A 20,744-nucleotide genomic window follows, 5' to 3' on the forward strand; every position below is an offset into this window, starting at 1 on the left:
GAGCCTCCCAAGAAGAAATCCAAAACTCACGCCTGGCAGAAGCTCGCCTCAGCATTTCCATGGAGAAAGACAAACCAAGACTGATGGACGCACCGGAAGGAGGAAAACGAGTCGTCGAGTCTGCAGGTCAGCAAAAAACCAAAAAACGAAAGGGGAGACAGTGTTTTGTGACTAGATTGTTCAAAGTGGGGGTTGGAGTCTCATCGGGACTATCAGACAGAGGCCCGTTTTTAAAACTCCCTACCACCTCCATTCTACTAGATATGCCAAGAGAAGATTTCACTGTTTCCAATCCGCTCACTGAGGCCTATTTTCTTAAGTATCTCATATATCTCCGACCCACCAATTTCCAAAACGTAAAAGAGGTGGGGGAAAGTGAAGAATACACGACGCCCCCGGCCATGAAGCCACATTTATTTATCCCTACCGCACCGCCCGCTTGGAAAGGAAGAGGATCCGACAACACGGTTAATGTTGCATCAATCTCCCCTATGTGCCCAAGATCTCTACCGTGGACTTTTAATACAGTGTATTTCAGGTTACAGGGGATCGAGCTACGGATTAGGTGGGGTCCCCATTATCTTGAACCACTGCAAGGACTGTATTGTGAAATTTCACTCAATGACATGGTCATTTGGACCACTTCACGAAGTATGGCGAGAACTATAGTAAAGAGGGAAATAAATCCAGAATGTTATATATTTAATAACACCAGGCTTCCATTGAAATTGGAAATAGACAGGGTCTACCCCAATCCACCACACCAGAGGATTTTTACTCCGTCAACCTGGGGGTACCGCACTAGACTAACTCTGCATGGACAATCATTGTACACCTATATCTCAGTACCTGCCCCAATAGGGTACAAACACGAATCCTGGCAAGACCAGGCGCTGAAAAATGGAACCGCCCCAGGCCCATTCCCTAGGCCGGACTACTGGAGGGTGTTCCACTGGAAGTGGGTGTGGAGGGGGTTGGAGCCTGATTTACCCTACCCCTCTCCCATATATACAGCCCTGCAGCAGAGAAGGGCCACCAGACGGGTTGGAAAGAACCCTGCCAACCAAGGCCACCTCAACTCTTTGAGAAAAATCTGTACAGCGCCTGATACAGCGGATCCCAGAGAGGCACTAATCTGGCCAGGATGGATGCTATCGGCATGAGGCGCCGACCTACAGACCCGGAGTTGCTGGATGTTACATCGGAATCAGACAGCTCTACTGACACCGACGACGACTCGGAAATCTCTAACGAACCCTTGCTACGGAAAACGACTACGATAACCAGAAAAACCCTATGCCTGAAAGGGCTGCTAACGCTTCTTGCCCTGCTGTTTGCTGCTGCTGTTCTTGCTACTATCTTCTACTTCATCGGAGTTGGACCGTGGTATCTTACGCATACAAGGGTCACCTATGGACATTCTAAGTACGCTAACTTCAATTGTTGGAATACAAGCACCACGGCTATTTTTGTACCATGGAATAACGAAACATCTGTCCAGAACCGAACCGGGTTGTTCGCCAAAGACAACGGGAAAAAGTACGTGGAGCGCCGAGCCTTCGGATTGAACGACTCCACTCTGGACGACCTTCTGAATCGCACCTGGGAGATCTACAACTATGACTTCCTCGAGACTGGAGTGCTCTGCTGGATACGGGTTCTGCAAAACAAAGAACGACGGACCGTCAGATGCAACTGGATTCACCCGGACCGAGGTATGCCAGAATGGCATTGCAACATGGCTTGTCGATCGCTGCTATTGATGCCAAGTCAAGGGTACTGGGATACCGAAGTAGTATACCCAGCCCCACACAGGTCCTCAGGCTGTCGGGCCTGGCTTCCACGAGGGGAGTTTTGGGGAGACATCCACCTGAACTGCAGAAAGGATGACATCATCCCTACAGCACCAACGGGCAACTGGACCTATCGAAATGCCTCCCGAGGTAATCTTCCAGTCAATACAACGATGCTGCCTACATCAGCCAATTTGACCAACATGACGGCTTTCCTGATCAGACAAGGACCTAGACGGTTTATGTATGATGAGGAGCAAAAGCACTGTTATAGACACCACTTTAGTTGGTTGAATCCTTGCCTCTGGAATAAGTTTGTGCAATGTGCAGGACGGAATTATATAGTTACAGCCATAGAAGAATACTGGGCTGATTTGTGGCACTCTACACGCACAATCCGTACAGAGGTTGAAACCTGGCTGAACAACTCATTCCCATGGACATACATAGCCAAAGACCAGACGTTCTTTATGGGAGACTTCCCGGAGGGAACGGTTCGCTCTCATACTGGTTTGGAGGAGCTACACATTGCCAATTTGCGTACACAACCCCTTCCAACTCCTGATGACCTTCTGAAAGTTCCTAAAAATGACTTTGCAAAAATTGACAAATGTGTCGCCAAAAGAATTTTTGAGAGCCTTAATGACACCTGTTGGAGGAAAACCCACTCATCGCCACGTTGTGACCTCTGGCAAACGGGGAACGCTCTTCACTCCACCTGGAGGTACAACTGCCCTGATCCTGAAAAAGCACCTACTGCCAAATGGGCTTTGCGAGCCTGGTACGAGGATTACACTCGAAATTGGGACTACGAGTGGTGGGGACTCCAACAAGATGAGTTTGAAGCTTGGGTAACACCATGCCTCACGGAATCAACAAACTACTGGGTCAAGTACCAGTACATCGCCACGGTTTATTCGAAAGACCGCATGATATGGCCTGGAGTTTTTTGGAGACCTGACAGTTATGTCAACCCAAGACCTTGGCGCATGACCTGTAGAAACACGACAAGACGGGTCCTCGAATGCACGATCAGTTTGGCCAGGAGACCCTGCCAAACCGTTCGAGGTTGGGAAAGCTACTGCGAGGAACATTATGCAGAGGAGTATGACACTCACTCTTCTGAGGTTACTTGGCGGAAAATCAATGGCACATGGCGGAGGGCCATAGTGAGCGGACGGACATGCACCGACGCAATCCTAGGATATCATCTTCAGAAGCGCAAGAGCATTCTTGGACTACCCGTTCCGTTCATTCCAAATCCCCTTATAGCCATCGCCGAAGGACATGCTTTTCGGAAAAGTCTGTGTGAAGGGAACATCGACTCAGGGTTTGACTGGGTAGGACCCAACCTGTTGTATTCCAATCTCACCTGCTCCACCACTATGGAGCATTGGCAGCAATGTGGAGAAGGCTCTAATAGACATGACTGTTTCTGGTATGAGACTATGGGAGCAACTTTGGTGGCCGTCGCCACCGAGGTTGTGGAAGAAATTGCTCATGTGGTGGAAGAAGGCCTCAACATTGTTGAACAGTGGCTGCTAGACGCTTTGAGCGTGCTATGGCCATATCTCTTAGGACTCCTGGGCGTCGCCGTAGCAATACTCATCGGCAAAATCGTCTTGGAGGCGTGGCTGAAAGCACTTTGTCGTTGCAAAAAGAGGAACTACCAGCCCCTCCCCCCTAAGGAGGAGCCTACTCCTGCATAAGAGAGAGCTGCCGTGTGCCTGCGACCCATTCAACCTTCATCGCAGCTGCCGACAGGATCTGATCCAGAGCGACCATCATCTCACATCATGGAAAACAACTCTTCGACCAACTCATCAAATCCCAACTCACTTTTTGCACCGATTCAAGTGAGTACCATTGAGCACTTAGGGATTACCCTGGCCTGGGTAGTCTTCTGCCACACCGGTCCTTGGCCCAAGGGACATCCTATGAGGATCTTCGTCGCGCTACAAGGATATGCCAAGCTTATCCTCCGTCCAATCATTCTCCACAGATGGGGGTTGGCTTCGTCCCTCTTTGCCTGTTACTTGATGGGCCGTACTCGCATCAATTGGCGCAGGGGCGTTGTGGTCTGCCTGTGGCTCATCACCGACACCGCAGCCCTGATACTGGAATTGGTCCTGGGGGGCGCACAAGCTACACGAGCCGCCCCATTTAAGATTCTCACAGCCATTCTAGAAGGGCTTTTCGCAGTATCTATCCTCATCTACTTAGCGCGCCAGGCCTTGGCTATCAAGGGTCGAGGACGGCGAATTTGGATGCAAAAGTGGGTAATTCTGGCTCTTTGGGCAACGGTTTGGGGGATCCTGGTGGTCCTCTACTGGCTTCATGAAACCTCGGACCTCGCCATTGTTGTATGGCTGATGACCTACGCGGCAATATTCCATGATTCAGCTCATGTCTATGATCGAGGTGAACCGGCACCAGATCATGACATTTCGGCTCCTGTGATTAATTCACCTTGGCTCGCAAAACAAGCTGGCACACGGGCTTAAAACCAGCCTACTCTCTCAGCTTTCGCTTTAGCATTTTCGTCATTGTAAGTACATGTAGTTAATCAATAACCACTAATCATGAAGTTACCTGGGTTACTGTTTCTCCTCAGGCATCAACCTGCTGTGTGGGATGTGGGATCACCGCAGAATCCTATGGATTCATTTGGGTGGCATCGTCCGCCCGCTGGTGTCACAAATGCGTGAGCAGCCATTTTAATGATGTAACGGCAATTCTCTGCGCTACAGGGCTGGAGGATTTGCCCTACATAGCGGATTCCACATCTAGATCCCTGGAACGGGTGCACAAAATCGTGTGGACCTCTGCATTTGGCCTAGCCGACGACGACTTCCCAGCATATCCATTGTATACGGGGCTACGGCTGCCCGTAATTCATAAGTTGTGGGAACACCAACTTACTCGGCAATGCCTCCCAACTTTACATCTGTTGGATGGCCGAATTGTGGCGGTGGGCGATTATCTTCCGCCTACACGTCCCGTGTCTCCGGATTTGTTTATCGACGTCGGATGCCAAGCCAGCAGTGCGACTAACGAGAGAGGTACCCAAACTGAGAACCTCAGTTCATCTCCCCAAGCATGCCAGAATGAGGATACCCTTTCCCCTTCATCTCCATCACCAAGTGATATGGATTTCCAGAATCTGCTGGCAGAGTTGGACGACTACTGCAACAATCCATCAACGCTGCCCGACTTCGGCATGGACTTGCCTTCGCCTCTGCCGCCTCCGCTGGAACGTTCCACCCTTTCCGTCTCAGGTGACTCTACACTTGACAACGATTTGGGCGCAGAACGTTGGCTTTCTCCGCCATCCAATCTGTCGGAGTATGCGGTTGTGGATTCCTGGACACCTTCATTGTCTCCGGTTACCTGCTATGAGCGGGACATCCTCACTATCACTTGTGATGATGGACTTGATCTCTTTTGACTTTGGACTCTGTGTTTTCTGCGAAGCACCGTCCGATCTCATGGAGGGGGTGTCAAGAAAACTGGCATGGGGTGTGAGATCTTTCCGGGTGCATGCAGAAAAGGTGCATAGAGGCCTGAGAGAAAATAAGTAATCTTGTAGTTTGATTAAAAGCTAATTAAATTGAATATGAAGGAATAGTAAAATGAATACAAGTAATCACATAATAACCTTCTGAAATGTATTATCTGAAATGTGATCTGTAATGATTTCTGTAATGAATTAACTGTGGAAAGATTATGGTTGATGAATTATAATAAGTAAGAGATGTGATTGATTGTTAACTAAGGATCAAACTTGTGATGATGTGAAGTTGTAATCATTTGAAATTAATTCAAACAGGTTTAACAACAGATTTAATGTGTTTAATGAGCTATAATACATAATAGTGGGTTATAGAAAAAGAGAGGAATACAGCACAGTCCTGAAACAGGAAATGTCGCAAGCAGTTCTGAACAGATGGTCAGAGCGCACAGGATGGTTGGAGTGTTGAGTTTGGCTGAAGCAACGGAGAAAGGGGAAGTACGGGACTTTCCACCATGGTCAGCAGAAATAGATTGGGCAATGTGAGGACTTTTTCATGAGAAACAGCAGATGTGGAGAAAGTCACGTAGGCCAAACCTCCCCATACACACACATGGTGGAGAGATGCATAAAAAGGGGCTGAGAAGAGGAACCAGTTGTTCCCAGTCCGACGGCGCAGAAGGAGAGACAACTTGCTGAAGCAGATTGAGCCACGGACCGCACTTCAGAACCACGGGAGAGTTCGGACTTCACACCGCCAAGGAAGGACTGGGTTCCATCGCCCCATCCCTGGTTCTTCATTCGATCGTCGGTCTCGTCTCAGCCCAGCAATTACAAACTCTGCAACAAGACTTGGAGGAAGGACAAAGCTCCCTCAGGGATGAGGAACTGGGTTTTGCCAAAGGATTCGGACCCGTTCTGCTTTGTTTCTTTTCTAAAGAGGGTTTTTTCCACACAAGGCAAAGACCTCAACCAAGGATGCTAGAAATTCCTGTTGCCAAAGATCCACCATCGTCTGGGTATGAGTTGAATCTGCTCATTGAAATTCCATCTCAGAACTTGCGACTTTAGTCAGGGAAAAGAGGACAGGGTAGTATGATTGTACATGTAAATTTTATTACACTGTTTTTGAATTATTTACGATTGATTATTGATTTGTATGTCGCATATCCCTGCTTAAGCTTGCTTAATAAATTTATACTATAAAATTCTAAAGAGGTTGGTGGACATTGGAATTAATAGAGTCATTTAATCTTCGTTCAGTTCTTTTAATTAAGGGAAAACTAATGTACATGATTCCAGTAAATAGGAGGCTTCATAATTTCCTTTGGTGAGAATAAATAATGACCCTGGGACTTACATCTAAGTCACTAAACATAATCTAGCCGGTTCCAAGTGCAAGTTATGATTTAGAAAGTGGGCTACCGTTAACAGAAGTGGTTATTGGAATTATGCAGCTGTGAGGGCTACTCAGCTGATTGTTTCTTAACTGTAAAGGGTCATAACTTCTGGATTGGAGGTAGTTAGAGCTAGACGAATCACTTTCGCCACCAGTTTAAATAGATTATCTCTTATAGAGTACTTTTAGGGTAATACCCAGGTCTCAGAGATTTTCCGGACCTGTTAGACAGAGAACTGGTCAGTAGGCAGCCCTGGGTAGTAGTGAGGAGTGGGCGGGGCTGACTATTGCAGGATAACCTTCACACTGTGTTATGCCATTGTGGTAAAAAGATGTAAATATTTTGTCAAAATTAGATTAAGAAAACAAACATTTCCCTTTTCTACAGATAAACTTTGATGTGCAATGTGCACCAGAAAATTGATAAATACAAATTGTGGAGTCTTCATAAGACTCTCACTTCTTTATTTAGGTGTCCACTGCAGCAGGGTAAGGAGGGTTGTGCATGTAAAATGGTCCCAGTGCCATTCAAGACCACCAGGGGGTGAAACATGTACGCGTGGTGGTGTTGCCACAATGTTTTGGGAAGGAGGGGAGTCTGTGCCGCTGTGAGGAGGCTTTTTGAATGGCAGACAGCTGGCAGCAGAGGAATCAACTAACCACAACAAGGATCACGTACTGGACGAAAAATAAACAATGGAGAAACAACAGAGAATCTTACGTGACAGGATCTTGTGTAACTTAACTATTTTGCGTCTTATAAAGTCGAAAACATTGGAATAAGCATGTTTTTTTATTGTTACTACTAATATTAGTGCAAAACTTAGCCAATTATTTTTCTGCATTTCCTCTTGATAAAAATTGTATTTAATACATTTGAAAAAGAATGATGCACACAAAAAGTTTTTTTCTTTCTGAATAGCAGGATCTATTATTGGGGAATTGTTAATATGTATCATTAATTCTGATAGGTAGGAGGTCTGTTTAGTGCGGTTATTGTGGGTTAGAATGATAAGAAAGCAATGAGTGCAAGGGTCAAAACCAACCTGAGTAAGCTGTAATCTATTTCAGGGAAGGAAATTGCTGCTGTTAAAATCGATTACCTTCTCAAATTGGGGTGAGGGTTGGGAGGACACAAGAGACATTTAAAACAAAAGTTGGTACAGACGGCACACTGTTAATACAGCCTTACCTTCCCTTTGCTACCTGATCTGGAGACCGCGTAGGAATACAAGTACAGTCACAGATTTATTAGAATTTATTTCATGTCTGGAAAAAACTTGATTTAACCAGGCCGCTGGTCTGAATGTTTGAATCCTATGTGTGATGACTCTACAGGTCATAGCCATAGCATCTGGATGCTGACTTCTCTTTCAGGTTGGTTGTTCCTAATGAACCGACTGATGGAGTAGCATGGAGGTGCGCCGTTAAACACGGAGGGAGTGGTGACAATGAGTGGAAGTCCATCAGATGCTGGAGGAAAACCCGTGAGAGATCAATGCATTTGTGCGCGTGCTTGTGTGTTAGCTCTACGGGAATGTTTTGTAGCTGCAGGAGGGGTGGGGAGCACATGGTGTGACACATTTATGGGTTAGAGCATTGGAAACTGCTTTCTGCCTAACCAAATATTTTGCGCAATGGGTTACTTACAGAACTGAGAAATGGGAGCATCCATTTGGGCTGAAGCCCCCCCTTTGGAGTTTAGTTTCTGGACCTGAGTGGGTGGGACGGGCTTGTGGGACTGGCCAGTAGCACGGTACATGGCCTGGACCCATAGGATGCGGTCCTGCTCGTCGTCACTGGCAAAGATCACAGTGTCGCCCTCCTTCACGGCGTTGAAGAAAGCCCTGCCTCCATCCAGGCCTTTGAGAAGTCAAAGAACATTAAAAATGTATAAAATACCTGTATGTTTGCTTGCAGTTTTATTCTATTTTCCCCTGTGCATTCTTACCAGGTTGGGGGTCACTGTAGTCCACAGTATACCCATCCAGCTGCAGAAGCTCCTGTGGTTCAGATTTTTTCTCTCTGTAGCTGCACATGGCAAAGGTATACTGACTCACCTAGAGACAAAGTTAAAGAGCTCACATTAAGCAGACAAAAAACAGGTTAATTTTTATTGCTGTTTACACGCTGGGTAACAACATCAAGAATGATTTTGACATTAATTATAACCAATTTATAAATCCAAAACTTAAATTTGTTTTCTATAGTTTCATGATCTTATATTGCAAAAATGTTGAAAATCCAACTTGTAAAACATTTATTTTTTTGTTATCCCACAAAATCCTAAAATATAAATGGAAAGAATTGATTTATTTAACATTTTATGTTAGTTAGATCAAAATGTCAAAGAACTAATTATTAATCCATATCTTCCTGATTCTGTGGTACAAATATGGCATAACACAGAGGCCTATTTCTTTTAGTTACTCCTCAAAAGGGGAAAGACAGTGAACATGCCATTCAAGTTAGACATAGGTCTGATGATGTTCATAGTTCAGGATATAGCTACAAGAAAATAGTATCTCTCCTAAACTTACTCAAATCTACACTCAGAAAAGCAATATACAGTGTATATACGACAAATGATAACAGCTTCAGTAATGACCATCAGGTTGACTAAACATAATTTTTCAGAAAGAGCCCACCTGCACAAGCACAAAGAAACGTTTCTTCCAGCGTTTCCACACGTTCTTCCCAAAAGCCCATAGATACCTGTGGCAGCAGTAAACGTAGGTGATGACAGATCAGAACACACTTTGAACTTTGAACAAGCCTTTTAACATATACCTTTAATACAACAAATCTGAATAACAAAAAATGAAAAAAATGGATAGTGATAAAAACTAGAAAATTTCGGAAGAAATTTAGCCGGGGCCTGCCAAGGCGCGCCCGTCGGGCATGGGCCCGGCGTCGTCGCGCCACAAATCGGCGTCGACGCCAAAGGACGCCGCGACGTGATCAGTGGCACGCGGAGAACCGCAAGAACGTTAAGCGAGGCGGACGTGCACCGTTCGGTACGATTTAAAATGTTGTCAAGGCTTTTATTTTGGAAGTTTTGTTAACCTTCATTTCAAAGGGCCAAACTAATCCCATGCGTAATAGTCCTTGGGTTAAAATAGTTATATAATGCTCAAAACACAAGTAGCTGATGTAAAAATATTCAAGGCTTTTATTTTGAAATTTTCAGTATGCTTCATTTCAAAGGGCCAAACTAATACCACGTGTAACAGTGCTTTGGATGAAAAAGTCAAATAAAGCCAAAAAGAGCAATTACGTCATGTAAAATTATTCAAGGCTTTTATTTTGAAATTTTCAGAATGCTTCATTTCAAAGGGCCAAACTAATACCACGTGTAACAGTGCTTTGGATGAAAAAGTCAAATAAAGCCAAAAAGAGCAATTACCTGATGTAAAAATATTCAAGGCTTTTATTTTGAAATTATTATTATGCTCCATTTTAAAGTTCCAAACTAATCCCATGTGTAACAGTGCTTTGGATGAAAAAGTCATATAAAGCCAAAAACAGCAATTACCTGATGTAAAAATATTCAAGGCTTTTATTTTGAAATTTTCAGTATGCTTCATTTCAAAGTTCCAAAGTAATCCCATGTGTAACAGTGCTTTGGATGAAAACGTCAAATAAAGCCAAAAACAGCAATTACCTGATGTAAAAATATTCAAGGCTTTTATTTTGAAATTATTATTATGCTCCATTTTAAAGTTCCGAACTAATCCCATGTGTAACATTGCTTTGGATGAAAAAGTCATATACGGCCAAAAAGAGCAATTACTTCATGTAAAATATTCAAGGCTTTTATTTTGAAATTTTCAGTATGCTTCATTTTAAAGTTCTGAACTAATACCACGTGTAAGAGTGCTTTGGATGAAAAAGTCAAATAAAGCCAAAAAGAGCAATTACGTCATGTAAAAATATTCAAGGCTTTTATTTTGAAACTTTTGTTAAGCTTCATTTCAAAGGGCCAAACTAATACCACGTGTAACAGTGCTTTGGATGAAAAAGTCAAATAAAGCCAAAAAGAGCAATTACATGATGTAAAAATATTCAAGGCTTTAATTTTGAAATTTTTGTTAATATTCATTTCAAAGGGCCAAACTAATACCATGTGTAACAGTGCTTTGGATGAAAAAGTCAAATAAAGCCAAAAAGAGCAATTACGTCATGTAAAAATATTCAAGGCTTTTATTTTGAAATTTGCAGGATGCTTCATTTCAAAGGGCCAAACTAATCCCATGCGTAATAGTCCTTCGGTTAAAATAGTTATATAATGCTCAAAACACAAGTAGCTGATGTAAAAATATTCAAGGCTTTTATTTTGAAATTTTTGTTAAGCTTCATTTTAAAGGGCCAAACTAATACCATGTGTAACAGTGCTTTGGATGAAAAAGTCAAATAAAGCCAAAAAAGAGCAATTACGTCATGTAAAAATATTCAGGGCTTTTATTGTGAAATTTTCAATATGCTTAATTTTAAAGTGTAAAACTAATCCCATGTGTAACAGTTACTGAGTTAAATCAGTTATATACAGCCCAAAGCAGCAAGTAGTTGTAAAGGCCAGTTCTCAGTCCTGATCTGTTTCAACTGAGGATAGATAGAACTACAACGATGCGTATTCGTAGTCCTAACCAGCAGCCAATAGCCTCTTGAGTTCCGTTGCTATGGCAAATAATGGTCTCAGCAGGTGTGAGCTCTGAGCTGTGAGCTCTCAAACACACAAGTGTGTTTGAGCAAACACACTTTACTGAAAAAAAGCATTGGAAACAAATCCTTCTTGTTCGGGAACCGTAATACATATTCGAAAAGCGTTTTAAGCGTATGACAGTTCAATGTGTCTTCTGCGATAGTCCCGAGATTCATATCTGTACCTCACTCAGAGCATTTACAGTGATGAGAGAAAGAAATGTTGTGCCCAGATATGAACCGAGGTCGGCTGTCACTCTAATATGAGCAAAAATGAGAAACTTTGGGTCGCTTAGAGGCAAATTGTGGACAAACCATAACTGGTATCGACGAGCCGTCTTCACTTTCGAAGAGATCACAGACGTATCTACAAAATGAAATTTGAATGGCATTTCTAGGTGAATTTGTGACGACACAGCAAATCCTCAAAAATAGGGTATTTCTAGGATTTTTCCCATTGAGTTATAATGGGGTTTTTTTCGTAGTTTTTTGCGAATTATGTCGCCATGTTAATCCCGAATCCCACCAAAAGTAATAGCTGGAATGGCGTGAATTTTCTGCACGTTTTGATACCTCTTTTGTAGGTGTGCACGCAGCGGTATGAGCCGCATTAACGGTTACGGATGAAAAATAAAGAATAACTAGAAAATTTCGGAAGAAATTTAGCCGGGGCCTGCCAAGGCGCGCCCGTGGGGTTCGGGCCCGGCGTCGTCACGCCACAAATCGGCATCGACGCTAAAGAACGCCGCAACGTAATCAATGGCACGCGGAGAACCGCAAGAACGTTAAGCGAGGCGGACGTGCACCATTCAGTACGATTTAAAATTTTTGTCAAGGCTTTTATTTTGGAAGTTTTGTTAAACTTCATTTTAAAGTTCCGAACTAATCCCATGTGTAACAGTGCTTTGGATGAAAAAGTCATACAAAGCCAAAAACAGCAATTGCATGATGTAAAAACTATTCAAGGCTTTTATTTTGAAATTTTCAGTATGCTCCATTTTAAAGTTCTGAACGAATCCCATGTGTAACAGTGCTTTGGATAAAAAAGTCACATAAAGCCAAAAAGCGCAATTACCTGATGTAAAAATATGCAAGGCTTTTATTTTGAAATTATTATTATGCTCCATTTTAAAGTTCCGAACTAATCCCATGTGTAACAGTGCTTTGGATGAAAAAGTCACATAAAGCCAAAAAGCGCAATTACCTGATGTAAAAATATTCAAGGCTTTTATTTTGAAATTATTATTATGCTCCATTTTAAAGTTCCGAACAAATCCCATGTGTAACAGTGCTTTGGATGAAAAAGTCATATACGGCCAAAAAGAGCAATTACATGACGTAAAAATATTCAAGGCTTTTATTTTGAAATTTTCAGTATGCTTCATTTCAGAGGGCCAAACTATTCCATTGTGTAACAGTGCTTTGGATAAAAAAGTCACATAAAGCCAAAAAGCGCAATTACCTGATGTAAAAATATTCAAGGCTTTTATTTTGAAATTATTATTATGCTCCATTTTAAAGTTCCGAACTAATCCCATGTGTAACATTGCTTTGGATGAAAAAGTCATATACGGCCAATAAGAGCAATTACGTCATGTAAAATATTCAAGGCTTTTATTTTGAAATTATTATTATGCTCCATTTTAAAGTTCCAAACTAATCCCATGTGTAACATTGCTTTGGATGAAAAAGTCATATACGGCCAAAAAGAGCAATTACGTCATGTAAAATATTCAAGGCTTTTATTTTGAAATTTTCAGTATGCTTAATTTTAAAGTTCCAAACTAATCCCATGTGTAACAGTTACTGAGTTCAATCAGTTATATACAGCCCATAGCAGCAGGTAGTTCTAAAGGCCAGTTCTCAGTCCTGATCTGTTTCAACTGAGGATAGATAGAACTACAGCGATGCGTATCTGTAGTCCAAATCAGCAGCCAATAGCCTCTTGAGTTCCGTTGCTATGGTAAATAATGGTCTCAGCAGGTGTGAGCTCTGAGCGCTGAGCTCTCAAACACACAATTGTGTGTTTGAGCAAACACATTTTACTGACAAAAAAGCATTGGAAACAAATCCTTCTTGTTCGGGAACCGTAATACATATTCGAAAAGCGTTTGCAGCGTATGACAGTTCAATGTGTCTTCTGCGATAGTCCCGAGATTCATATCTGTACCTCACTCAGAACATTTACAGCGATGAGAGAAAGAAATGTTGTGCCCAGATCTGAAATTCTATTCAAATACATGGGAGAGAGCCTCAGACAGCCTCAGAAAATCCTGTCGCATGACTTTGCTCTGAAGCACCGTGACAGAAAACCGTACGGTCTAGATAAATTTCGAAAACATTTTACCGGAGCAGACAGGCGTATCAATGTCAGGACCGATTTTGATACTAATCGTGCGATATTTGTGGGCGTGATGGCGATTTCAAAAATGATTTGGGTTGAAAAAGTTGTCTTCATCTCTCACTCTAAGCAGCCAGAAACGCACTCTAACTTGAGCAAAAATGAGAAACTTTGGGTCGCTTAGAGGCAAATTGTGGACAAACCGTAACTGGTATCGACGAGCCGTCTTCACTTTCGAAGAGATCACAGACGTATCTACAAAATGAAATTTGAATGGCATTTCTAGGTGAATTTGTGACGACACAGCAAATCCTCAAAAATAGGGTATTTCTAGGATTTTTCCCATTGAGTTATAATGGGGTTTTTTTCGCAGTTTTTTGCGAATTATGTCGCCACGTTAAGCCCAAATCCCACCAAAAATAATAGCTCCAATGGCGTGAATTTTCTGCACGTTTTGATACCTCATTTGTAGGTGTGCACCCAGCGGTACGAGCCGCATTAACGGTTACGGAAGAAAAATAAAGAATTATAATAATATTAAAGAGACGCTTGTTGGGTGTAGAGTAATAGGTTCCTGCCATTGCTTTGCATGGCAGGCCCCAATAATAATAAAGAAACTTTTCTTGGGAGAATAGCAATAGGTTCCTGCCATTGCTTTGCATGGCAGGCCCCAATTCTGTGCATTTTGCTCTGTTTACAAAAAAATAAATAAAACAAACATACACATAGATAGATATCCATATATAAGCTACACACTGTCATCCACCACCAGGGGGAGTTGTATACTTCACAGTATTTTTCCACAGCACGTGAAAAGAAATGAGGCCAAGGAGCTGAGAAGGGTTGGAGTTTTACAGGAAAGGCACAGAAAATTAAATCCTCATAAGAACATCCCTGTGTGTCTTATTTAGCTGCTGACTTTCTCTTACCCGCAGTGCTTCATGTTCTGTGGTTTGTCCATGCGAATAGCCAGCTTTATTTTAAGATCTTGGTCAGGGCAAGCCTTTGTCACAGTCATCTTATGGAGCTCTGACTGTTTGGGACTGTTAGGTGTTGGGTGGAGGACAACCTGCATACAAAGACACCACAAATGGCAAAAAAATAATTACTGATCTCATCTGATTTTCTGCTGGAGAGTCTTTATTTTGTCTTTCTGTGCAGCATTCAGGAGCAACCGTTAGTCTTTGCAAAGGCTGGTGATTATGTGTGTTTGCCTCTAGTGAAATATTAAATTGCGATGCGGTGAAGCAACAGAAGAACACTGTTTCTCTGCCTCGAAGAAGAAGAAGAAAAAGAGGAGGCCTAATCTCTCTTTGCTGACTTAAAGAGCTTTGAGGAAGCCTGCTTTCCTGCCAACTCTCTTGCAGTAGGAGATCAAAGAACTCTGTCTCAGACAAGGTCACTGTCACTACAGGGACATCTGAGGCGCCATTGGCCCAACACATGCCAGCAAAACTACCTCTGTTAGGTACCTGTCACTTTTAGGCATGACAATACAAGGTAGTTTTACACATTTCTGTTTTCCTTCATGACATTTATATCAAATTGAGTCAAATAAGATTTAAATAAAATACATATTTGAATCCAGAATTTTTCCTTTGTAAAAGCTATGATGGGCCACAACTTTCTATTTCTCTATGGAGCATAAAGTAATGCTGTCCCTCCTCTACCTGTTGCTGAGCACTCTGTCACTTCGCAGAAAAAAAGATATCACGTCATATACGTATAAATTGATCATGGAGTAATGCAGTACTTCCCCTCCATCACTAGCTGCTGCTGTGCACTGCCAATCAGTTTGGGTGAGAAAATGTTTCTCTTGGTTACAAGAAACCAAATGAAACAGCGTGGACAGGAGTCTTTCCACTGCAAAATGAAGCATGGAGTAATACAGAGCTGCCCCTTCCCCTCATGTCACTGCACAATGCTTTTCAGCTTGCTTTAAGAAAGCTTAATGAAATATGAATTTGGCTGTTTGAAAATATTTCTGGCAGCAAAAAACATGGACAGTTAAGGCATCAGCACCATTTATCAGTCGGGTTAAGCTAACATTGTTTTAAAATTACAACTGATAATATAGACATAGCAAATCATTGACAAATTCGACTGCAGGGTCTACTTGAGCTGATAGCTGAACCAAGTAACATCTAATTATCCAACTAAGATACTATTTATTACTATGTTTCTGTGTAATACCAAAAAAAAAAAACAGTTCTTAACCCAACTGCATCTATGAGAATATTTTGGAAGTTGTATGAATGACTCTCATCTTCCTGGTTGATAAATGTACTGAAAACCTTTGTTGTCAGTTATTGCATAAATAGTCTGTTATTGTGAAACCATGGTGTTTTTACTCCAAGACTTTAAGCGTACTGTTGCATGTCTGTTTTCATTTTTGGTTATCACTGGCCTGATCCTTGATCTTCTGTAATTGCTAAAATTGTCAGTAAACAGAGGTATTACCCGGCCCAGCTCTTTGTCTTCCAGCGCCAGCACGCCTGTACTCTCTGTAAACAGTTTCACCTTGACAGCAGGCAAAGGGTGTGTAGTGGTGAAGTCCCCCTGGGTTCCCCAGCTGAAAGACAAAACAGAAAACACTCAAGAGGTTATTTTCCATGACAGTATAACACAGTGATCTCATCTGTTGAACACTCGATAAAAAAAGTAAGTCTTCATCCCATTGTTTGCCCCTGAATATTTACAACAGTTACAACAAGCTTGGGCATATCATTCCAAATTTTTGATTTTTATGTGAAACATATTTCTGTTATCATAGGAGAAAGACAGTTAAAGATTTAAACAGCTTAAAACACACAAATGTTTGTTCTTGAAATGCACTATTGCTGCTTTTATAACTCATGAGCAGGTCTTGGATTTCAAAACATGGGATTCATTTGTGTGGAAAGTGGGGCTTGCAGGGCTGAAGGGTTGGCTGAAGGACATTGACTGTAAATAAACAGCTTTCAGAAGAAGCAGGGAAACAACACTGTATTTTTTATAAACAGAACTTCTCACAGTAATAATGACAGATGAGACACTCTTATAGATCACAGAAAAATAACAATATGGCTTCCTAAGACTAGTAGTTCCAGTTCTTGCGCTTGTATGGAATCTTATCAAGTCCGAAGATTCTAAATCATTCACACTATTTTCGATCATTCTCACACACACTGAGGAGGTGAGCTACAATGTAGCCACAGCTGCCCTGGGGTAGATTGACACAAGCAAGGTTGCCATTCACTCACCACCACCAGCAGACAAGGTGGGTGGAGTGTTTGGATTATTTATAATCCAAACACTCCACTCCAGAATAAATAATCCATTGAGGCAGTTCTTAGCGATTGAAGTATTGCATATATACTGTATAATAATGAAAACTGTGATTCAAATTGCTGTGCTGTTATTGTACTTTATACAAACCAGTTTCTAAGGTCCAGAATTATAATTGAGAACATTATGCTTTCTGCTTTTAATTTTTCACAAATGATTCAAATCTGGAATTTCATTTGATTTTACTCTATAATGTCTAAAATATAATTTATAAAACCCATCTTTATTAGCGCCCTGTGATGGTCCAGGGTGTACCCCGCCTCTTGCCCGAAATGTCTCGTTATAGCAATATAACTGTGTAATTTCTATTATAGTTTTATATTCCTATATTTGTATATGGATACAAAAAGGACACTTTGGCAGAACAGGAAAACAACTGAGAAATCCAGGTAATGCTTAAATTGCAATGTTCTTGTCCTCAAGAGGGCACGCCTACACCCGGCACACTGGGTGTTGAAGCTGCTGCCCTCGAGCCGCACAACCAGAGTCCTGAGGTCTCACACTGATGACTCAAGAACAGCTTTTACAATAGTTCTATAATTCTAATCAATATGTCGCCTCTTTGAAGGACATGTGCAATACAACTGTGTAATTTTTCATTTATTTGTTCTTATTTATGGTTCTATTATGAATGCACTCCATGTTTTATCCCAGCATTTCTCTTTGCACCTTGCATGGGTCAGTAGACTGATTTGTTGTACTGCTACACATTGTTTGTTGGTACAGTGAGGATGTATCAAACACTTTGAAAACCTGTCAGTAAGACTTCTGTTCATTGCTACTAGCTTTCACAAACAGTTACTACTCATGTCCTACTCTAAGGAAACCGTTATGCGAGTCGTGACTCCATTAAATGTCATCAACCAGCAGGTGGTTGCACACTATAATTTAGGTTTGATCAGAAGTCATAATCTGTAATTTTTCATTTGTCAACTAATCCAAACGGGATTTGATTCACAGCCATTAAAATTGGGCTCTTACGTAAAATATTCATGTATTCAAATATATAACTCTGAAGACAAATAAGCTGAAGCAAAAAAGGCAGTGATTGGGTAACGTAAATTTGGGTAAGTATTGGGAAATTGATTTGAGTCAAATCCCATGTGGATACATATTTGATTGTTTTTTGTTTGCTATTTTGCCATTTTCTCTGAAAATTAGTAATCAATGCCATACTCTTAATGGCTTGGTTCAAAGCCTGCAACACAAGATCAATGTGTTTGTTGTGATTTCTTTTTTCACAAAAGTTTTATTTTACTGGTTTTATCCATTAATTAAAGTTTCCCTTTGATTTCCAAGATTTTAATCAGATGAAGGGAGAAAGACTAACAGGAGAAATTGCAGGAAGTGTTGGTTGAGCTGCAAAACAGAACTGTGACTTTTTTCAGTAACTGGGCGAAAGCAAAAACTGATTCAGTGCTAATATTGGTATTGATGCAAACATCACCAATGAAATTCCCTTTTCAATCATAACTAACATCGACTGATCATTCTTTAACCAAAATGACCCAACAATATTCATGTTTTGTTGAAAATGTTTGCTTAAACCAAACTTTTATCCTATTTCTAAGCACTGGACCAGACAGAACAATCAACTGTAGTAAAATGACTGCCTCTACTTTAGGATATGAAGGAAGGAAACTATGCAGATTTTAGTAACAAAGTGTGCATAGAAAGAAAAATTGACAACATATTTTGGCTCCAGGGGGACCTGAATGAAATCTCATAACCTATTTTATTAGAGTCAGTTGGAATAAATAGCATTTTAAAAATGAACAAACAAACAAAAAATCATAACACAATACCTGAGGGATTATGGAGTAGTAACAAAGAAAGTTTCTAATAGACTAGCTCCTCAGATCCACTTAAAACACAGAAATACACAGAGAACAAGTTGAAATGTGCAATACTGTAGCCACGAGGGCTTAAGAGACAAGATTCTTTTTTAAATATTCAATATTAAACTTTCGGTATTGTAATTCTAAACTTTTGCAGCCTTCACAGTTTGGTTAAATGCTTAAAATCTTGTCTTGTAAGGACAAATTAAGATTCTAACATGTTAATTTCTATCCAAAGAAAGAATTTTCCTCCCTCAAAATTTTTCATAATCAACTGCTGCTGCTCTTGAAAATTAGAGAGGGAGCAGAGAGACCGCTGACAGACAGCGGGGACTCAGTGGTGAGTTGTGTTGGTTTCACGTGCAAATATCGTTCTGGCATGAAGGTGACCTTGTCGCTAAATGGAAGGTCTAATAATGGACGTGACAGCAGTTCTTGGAGCTCCTCCTGCAAAATGGGTCAACTCCTCTGCATGCTAAATCTGCTTGCAGTTGTACTGTATATACAAAAAAAAAATCAACCCTTCTATCAAGTCATCAAAGTTCAATGTTAATTCATAACAGTAATTTGAATGTCAGCCTGAGTGCACGGTGGCTGAGCACGCTTAATTAATGTTTGTGAATAACCAGCAGCAGTCTGAAGGGTAACATCCATCTTGTGTGACTTCATTTGTGTGTATGCAAGTGCATGTATGCTCTTTACATAGAAACACTCAACCCATCATGCAGCCTGTCAAGAAACTGTCATTCAAAGTTTGTAACATTTACTTTCCAAAGGCTGAACCTTAAATGCAGCGTAGATCCAAACTATTTTGCTACATCTTTCAATTCAGTAATTTAAGTTGGCGTAAAGCGGTTGTCTTAACAGAGTGTTCACTGACTTTTCTCTTCTAGATCCTGTCCTCATCGCTGTCTTAACCCTTCCTCAAAATTTATCTCTTGTATTAGCAGGATCAATAGAAGACGTTTGGGGATAAAAATAGCTTATATTACTGTATATGAATATTTCATGGGTGGCTCTTTAAAAGCTTGAGTTGTACGATTCTGGAATCTGAGATTAATGGGGAAGCTATTTTAAGGAAAGGATAGATTTATCTAAATTTGGACATTGCAGATGTGATGAATGAGGTCCACTGAGCTACATTAATAACCAGTACAGTAGTCTCTTGCAAAACCTTTTTACATTTTATCACATCACATCCAGAAACATAGATGGAGAATTTTATAGACCAACACAATAAAATGCATAACTTTGATGTGAAAGGAGAATGACACAAGATTTTCAAACACTTTTACAAATCAAAATCTAAAAAGTGTGCATTTTTATTTAGGCTCCTTTAATAATCTTAAGGAAAATTGAGTCCAGTTACCTTTGGAAATCATCTTATTAAAACAACTGCAGCTGTCCTTTGAGGGAATCCAATGTTTGTTAGTGAACAAATAGAATCATAAAGACCAACGGAGACAGCAGAAAGTTCAGGGTGGAGGTGTGAAAGTGTTTATAGCCAGGGCACTTCCACACAGGGTTATGTTACAATGTTCCTATTGTAAGATTGGAGAAATGATTGATATCAAGCATAACTGCTAATCTATGAAGACCTGTCCACTTACCTAAATTAACAGGCAGCATCATCATGCTCCTCCTTAAATAAACTTTACAATTATACACAACTTTATATTTCTTTTTATTTTATTCTTTTTCACACACAATATCAGTTAAATAGAGTGATTATATTATGACAAAAGAGGAAAACGTAAAGAAACTGGAATACTTTTCCAATGTTGGACAGAGTTAAACAATCAATTTCCACTTCCTGATTAAAAATGACCCAGCT

At 41.0% G+C, this 20,744-nt stretch overlaps 1 protein-coding gene across 9 annotated transcripts in view; it reads right to left on the reverse strand.

Annotated features, from left to right (window-relative positions):
- cadps (calcium dependent secretion activator) overlaps positions 1–20,744 on the reverse strand; it is a 112,027-nt gene that overhangs the window by 52,732 nt on the left and 38,551 nt on the right. For all 9 annotated transcript variants that reach the window (XM_023325066.1, XM_023325068.1, XM_023325065.1 and 6 more), the window contains exons 7-11: positions 16,206–16,317; positions 14,675–14,814; positions 9,352–9,418; positions 8,655–8,763; positions 8,354–8,566 (exon numbers count right to left, since the gene is read on the reverse strand). In XM_023325066.1, coding sequence (XP_023180834.1) covers positions 8,354–8,566; positions 8,655–8,763; positions 9,352–9,418; positions 14,675–14,814; positions 16,206–16,317 — 641 coding nt within the window. The remainder of the gene's footprint in view (positions 1–8,353; positions 8,567–8,654; positions 8,764–9,351; positions 9,419–14,674; positions 14,815–16,205; positions 16,318–20,744) is intronic.

Source organism: Xiphophorus maculatus, chromosome 20, assembly GCF_002775205.1.
Source record: "Xiphophorus maculatus strain JP 163 A chromosome 20, X_maculatus-5.0-male, whole genome shotgun sequence".
In the NCBI taxonomy this organism is placed as follows: Eukaryota; Metazoa; Chordata; class Actinopteri; order Cyprinodontiformes; family Poeciliidae; genus Xiphophorus; species Xiphophorus maculatus.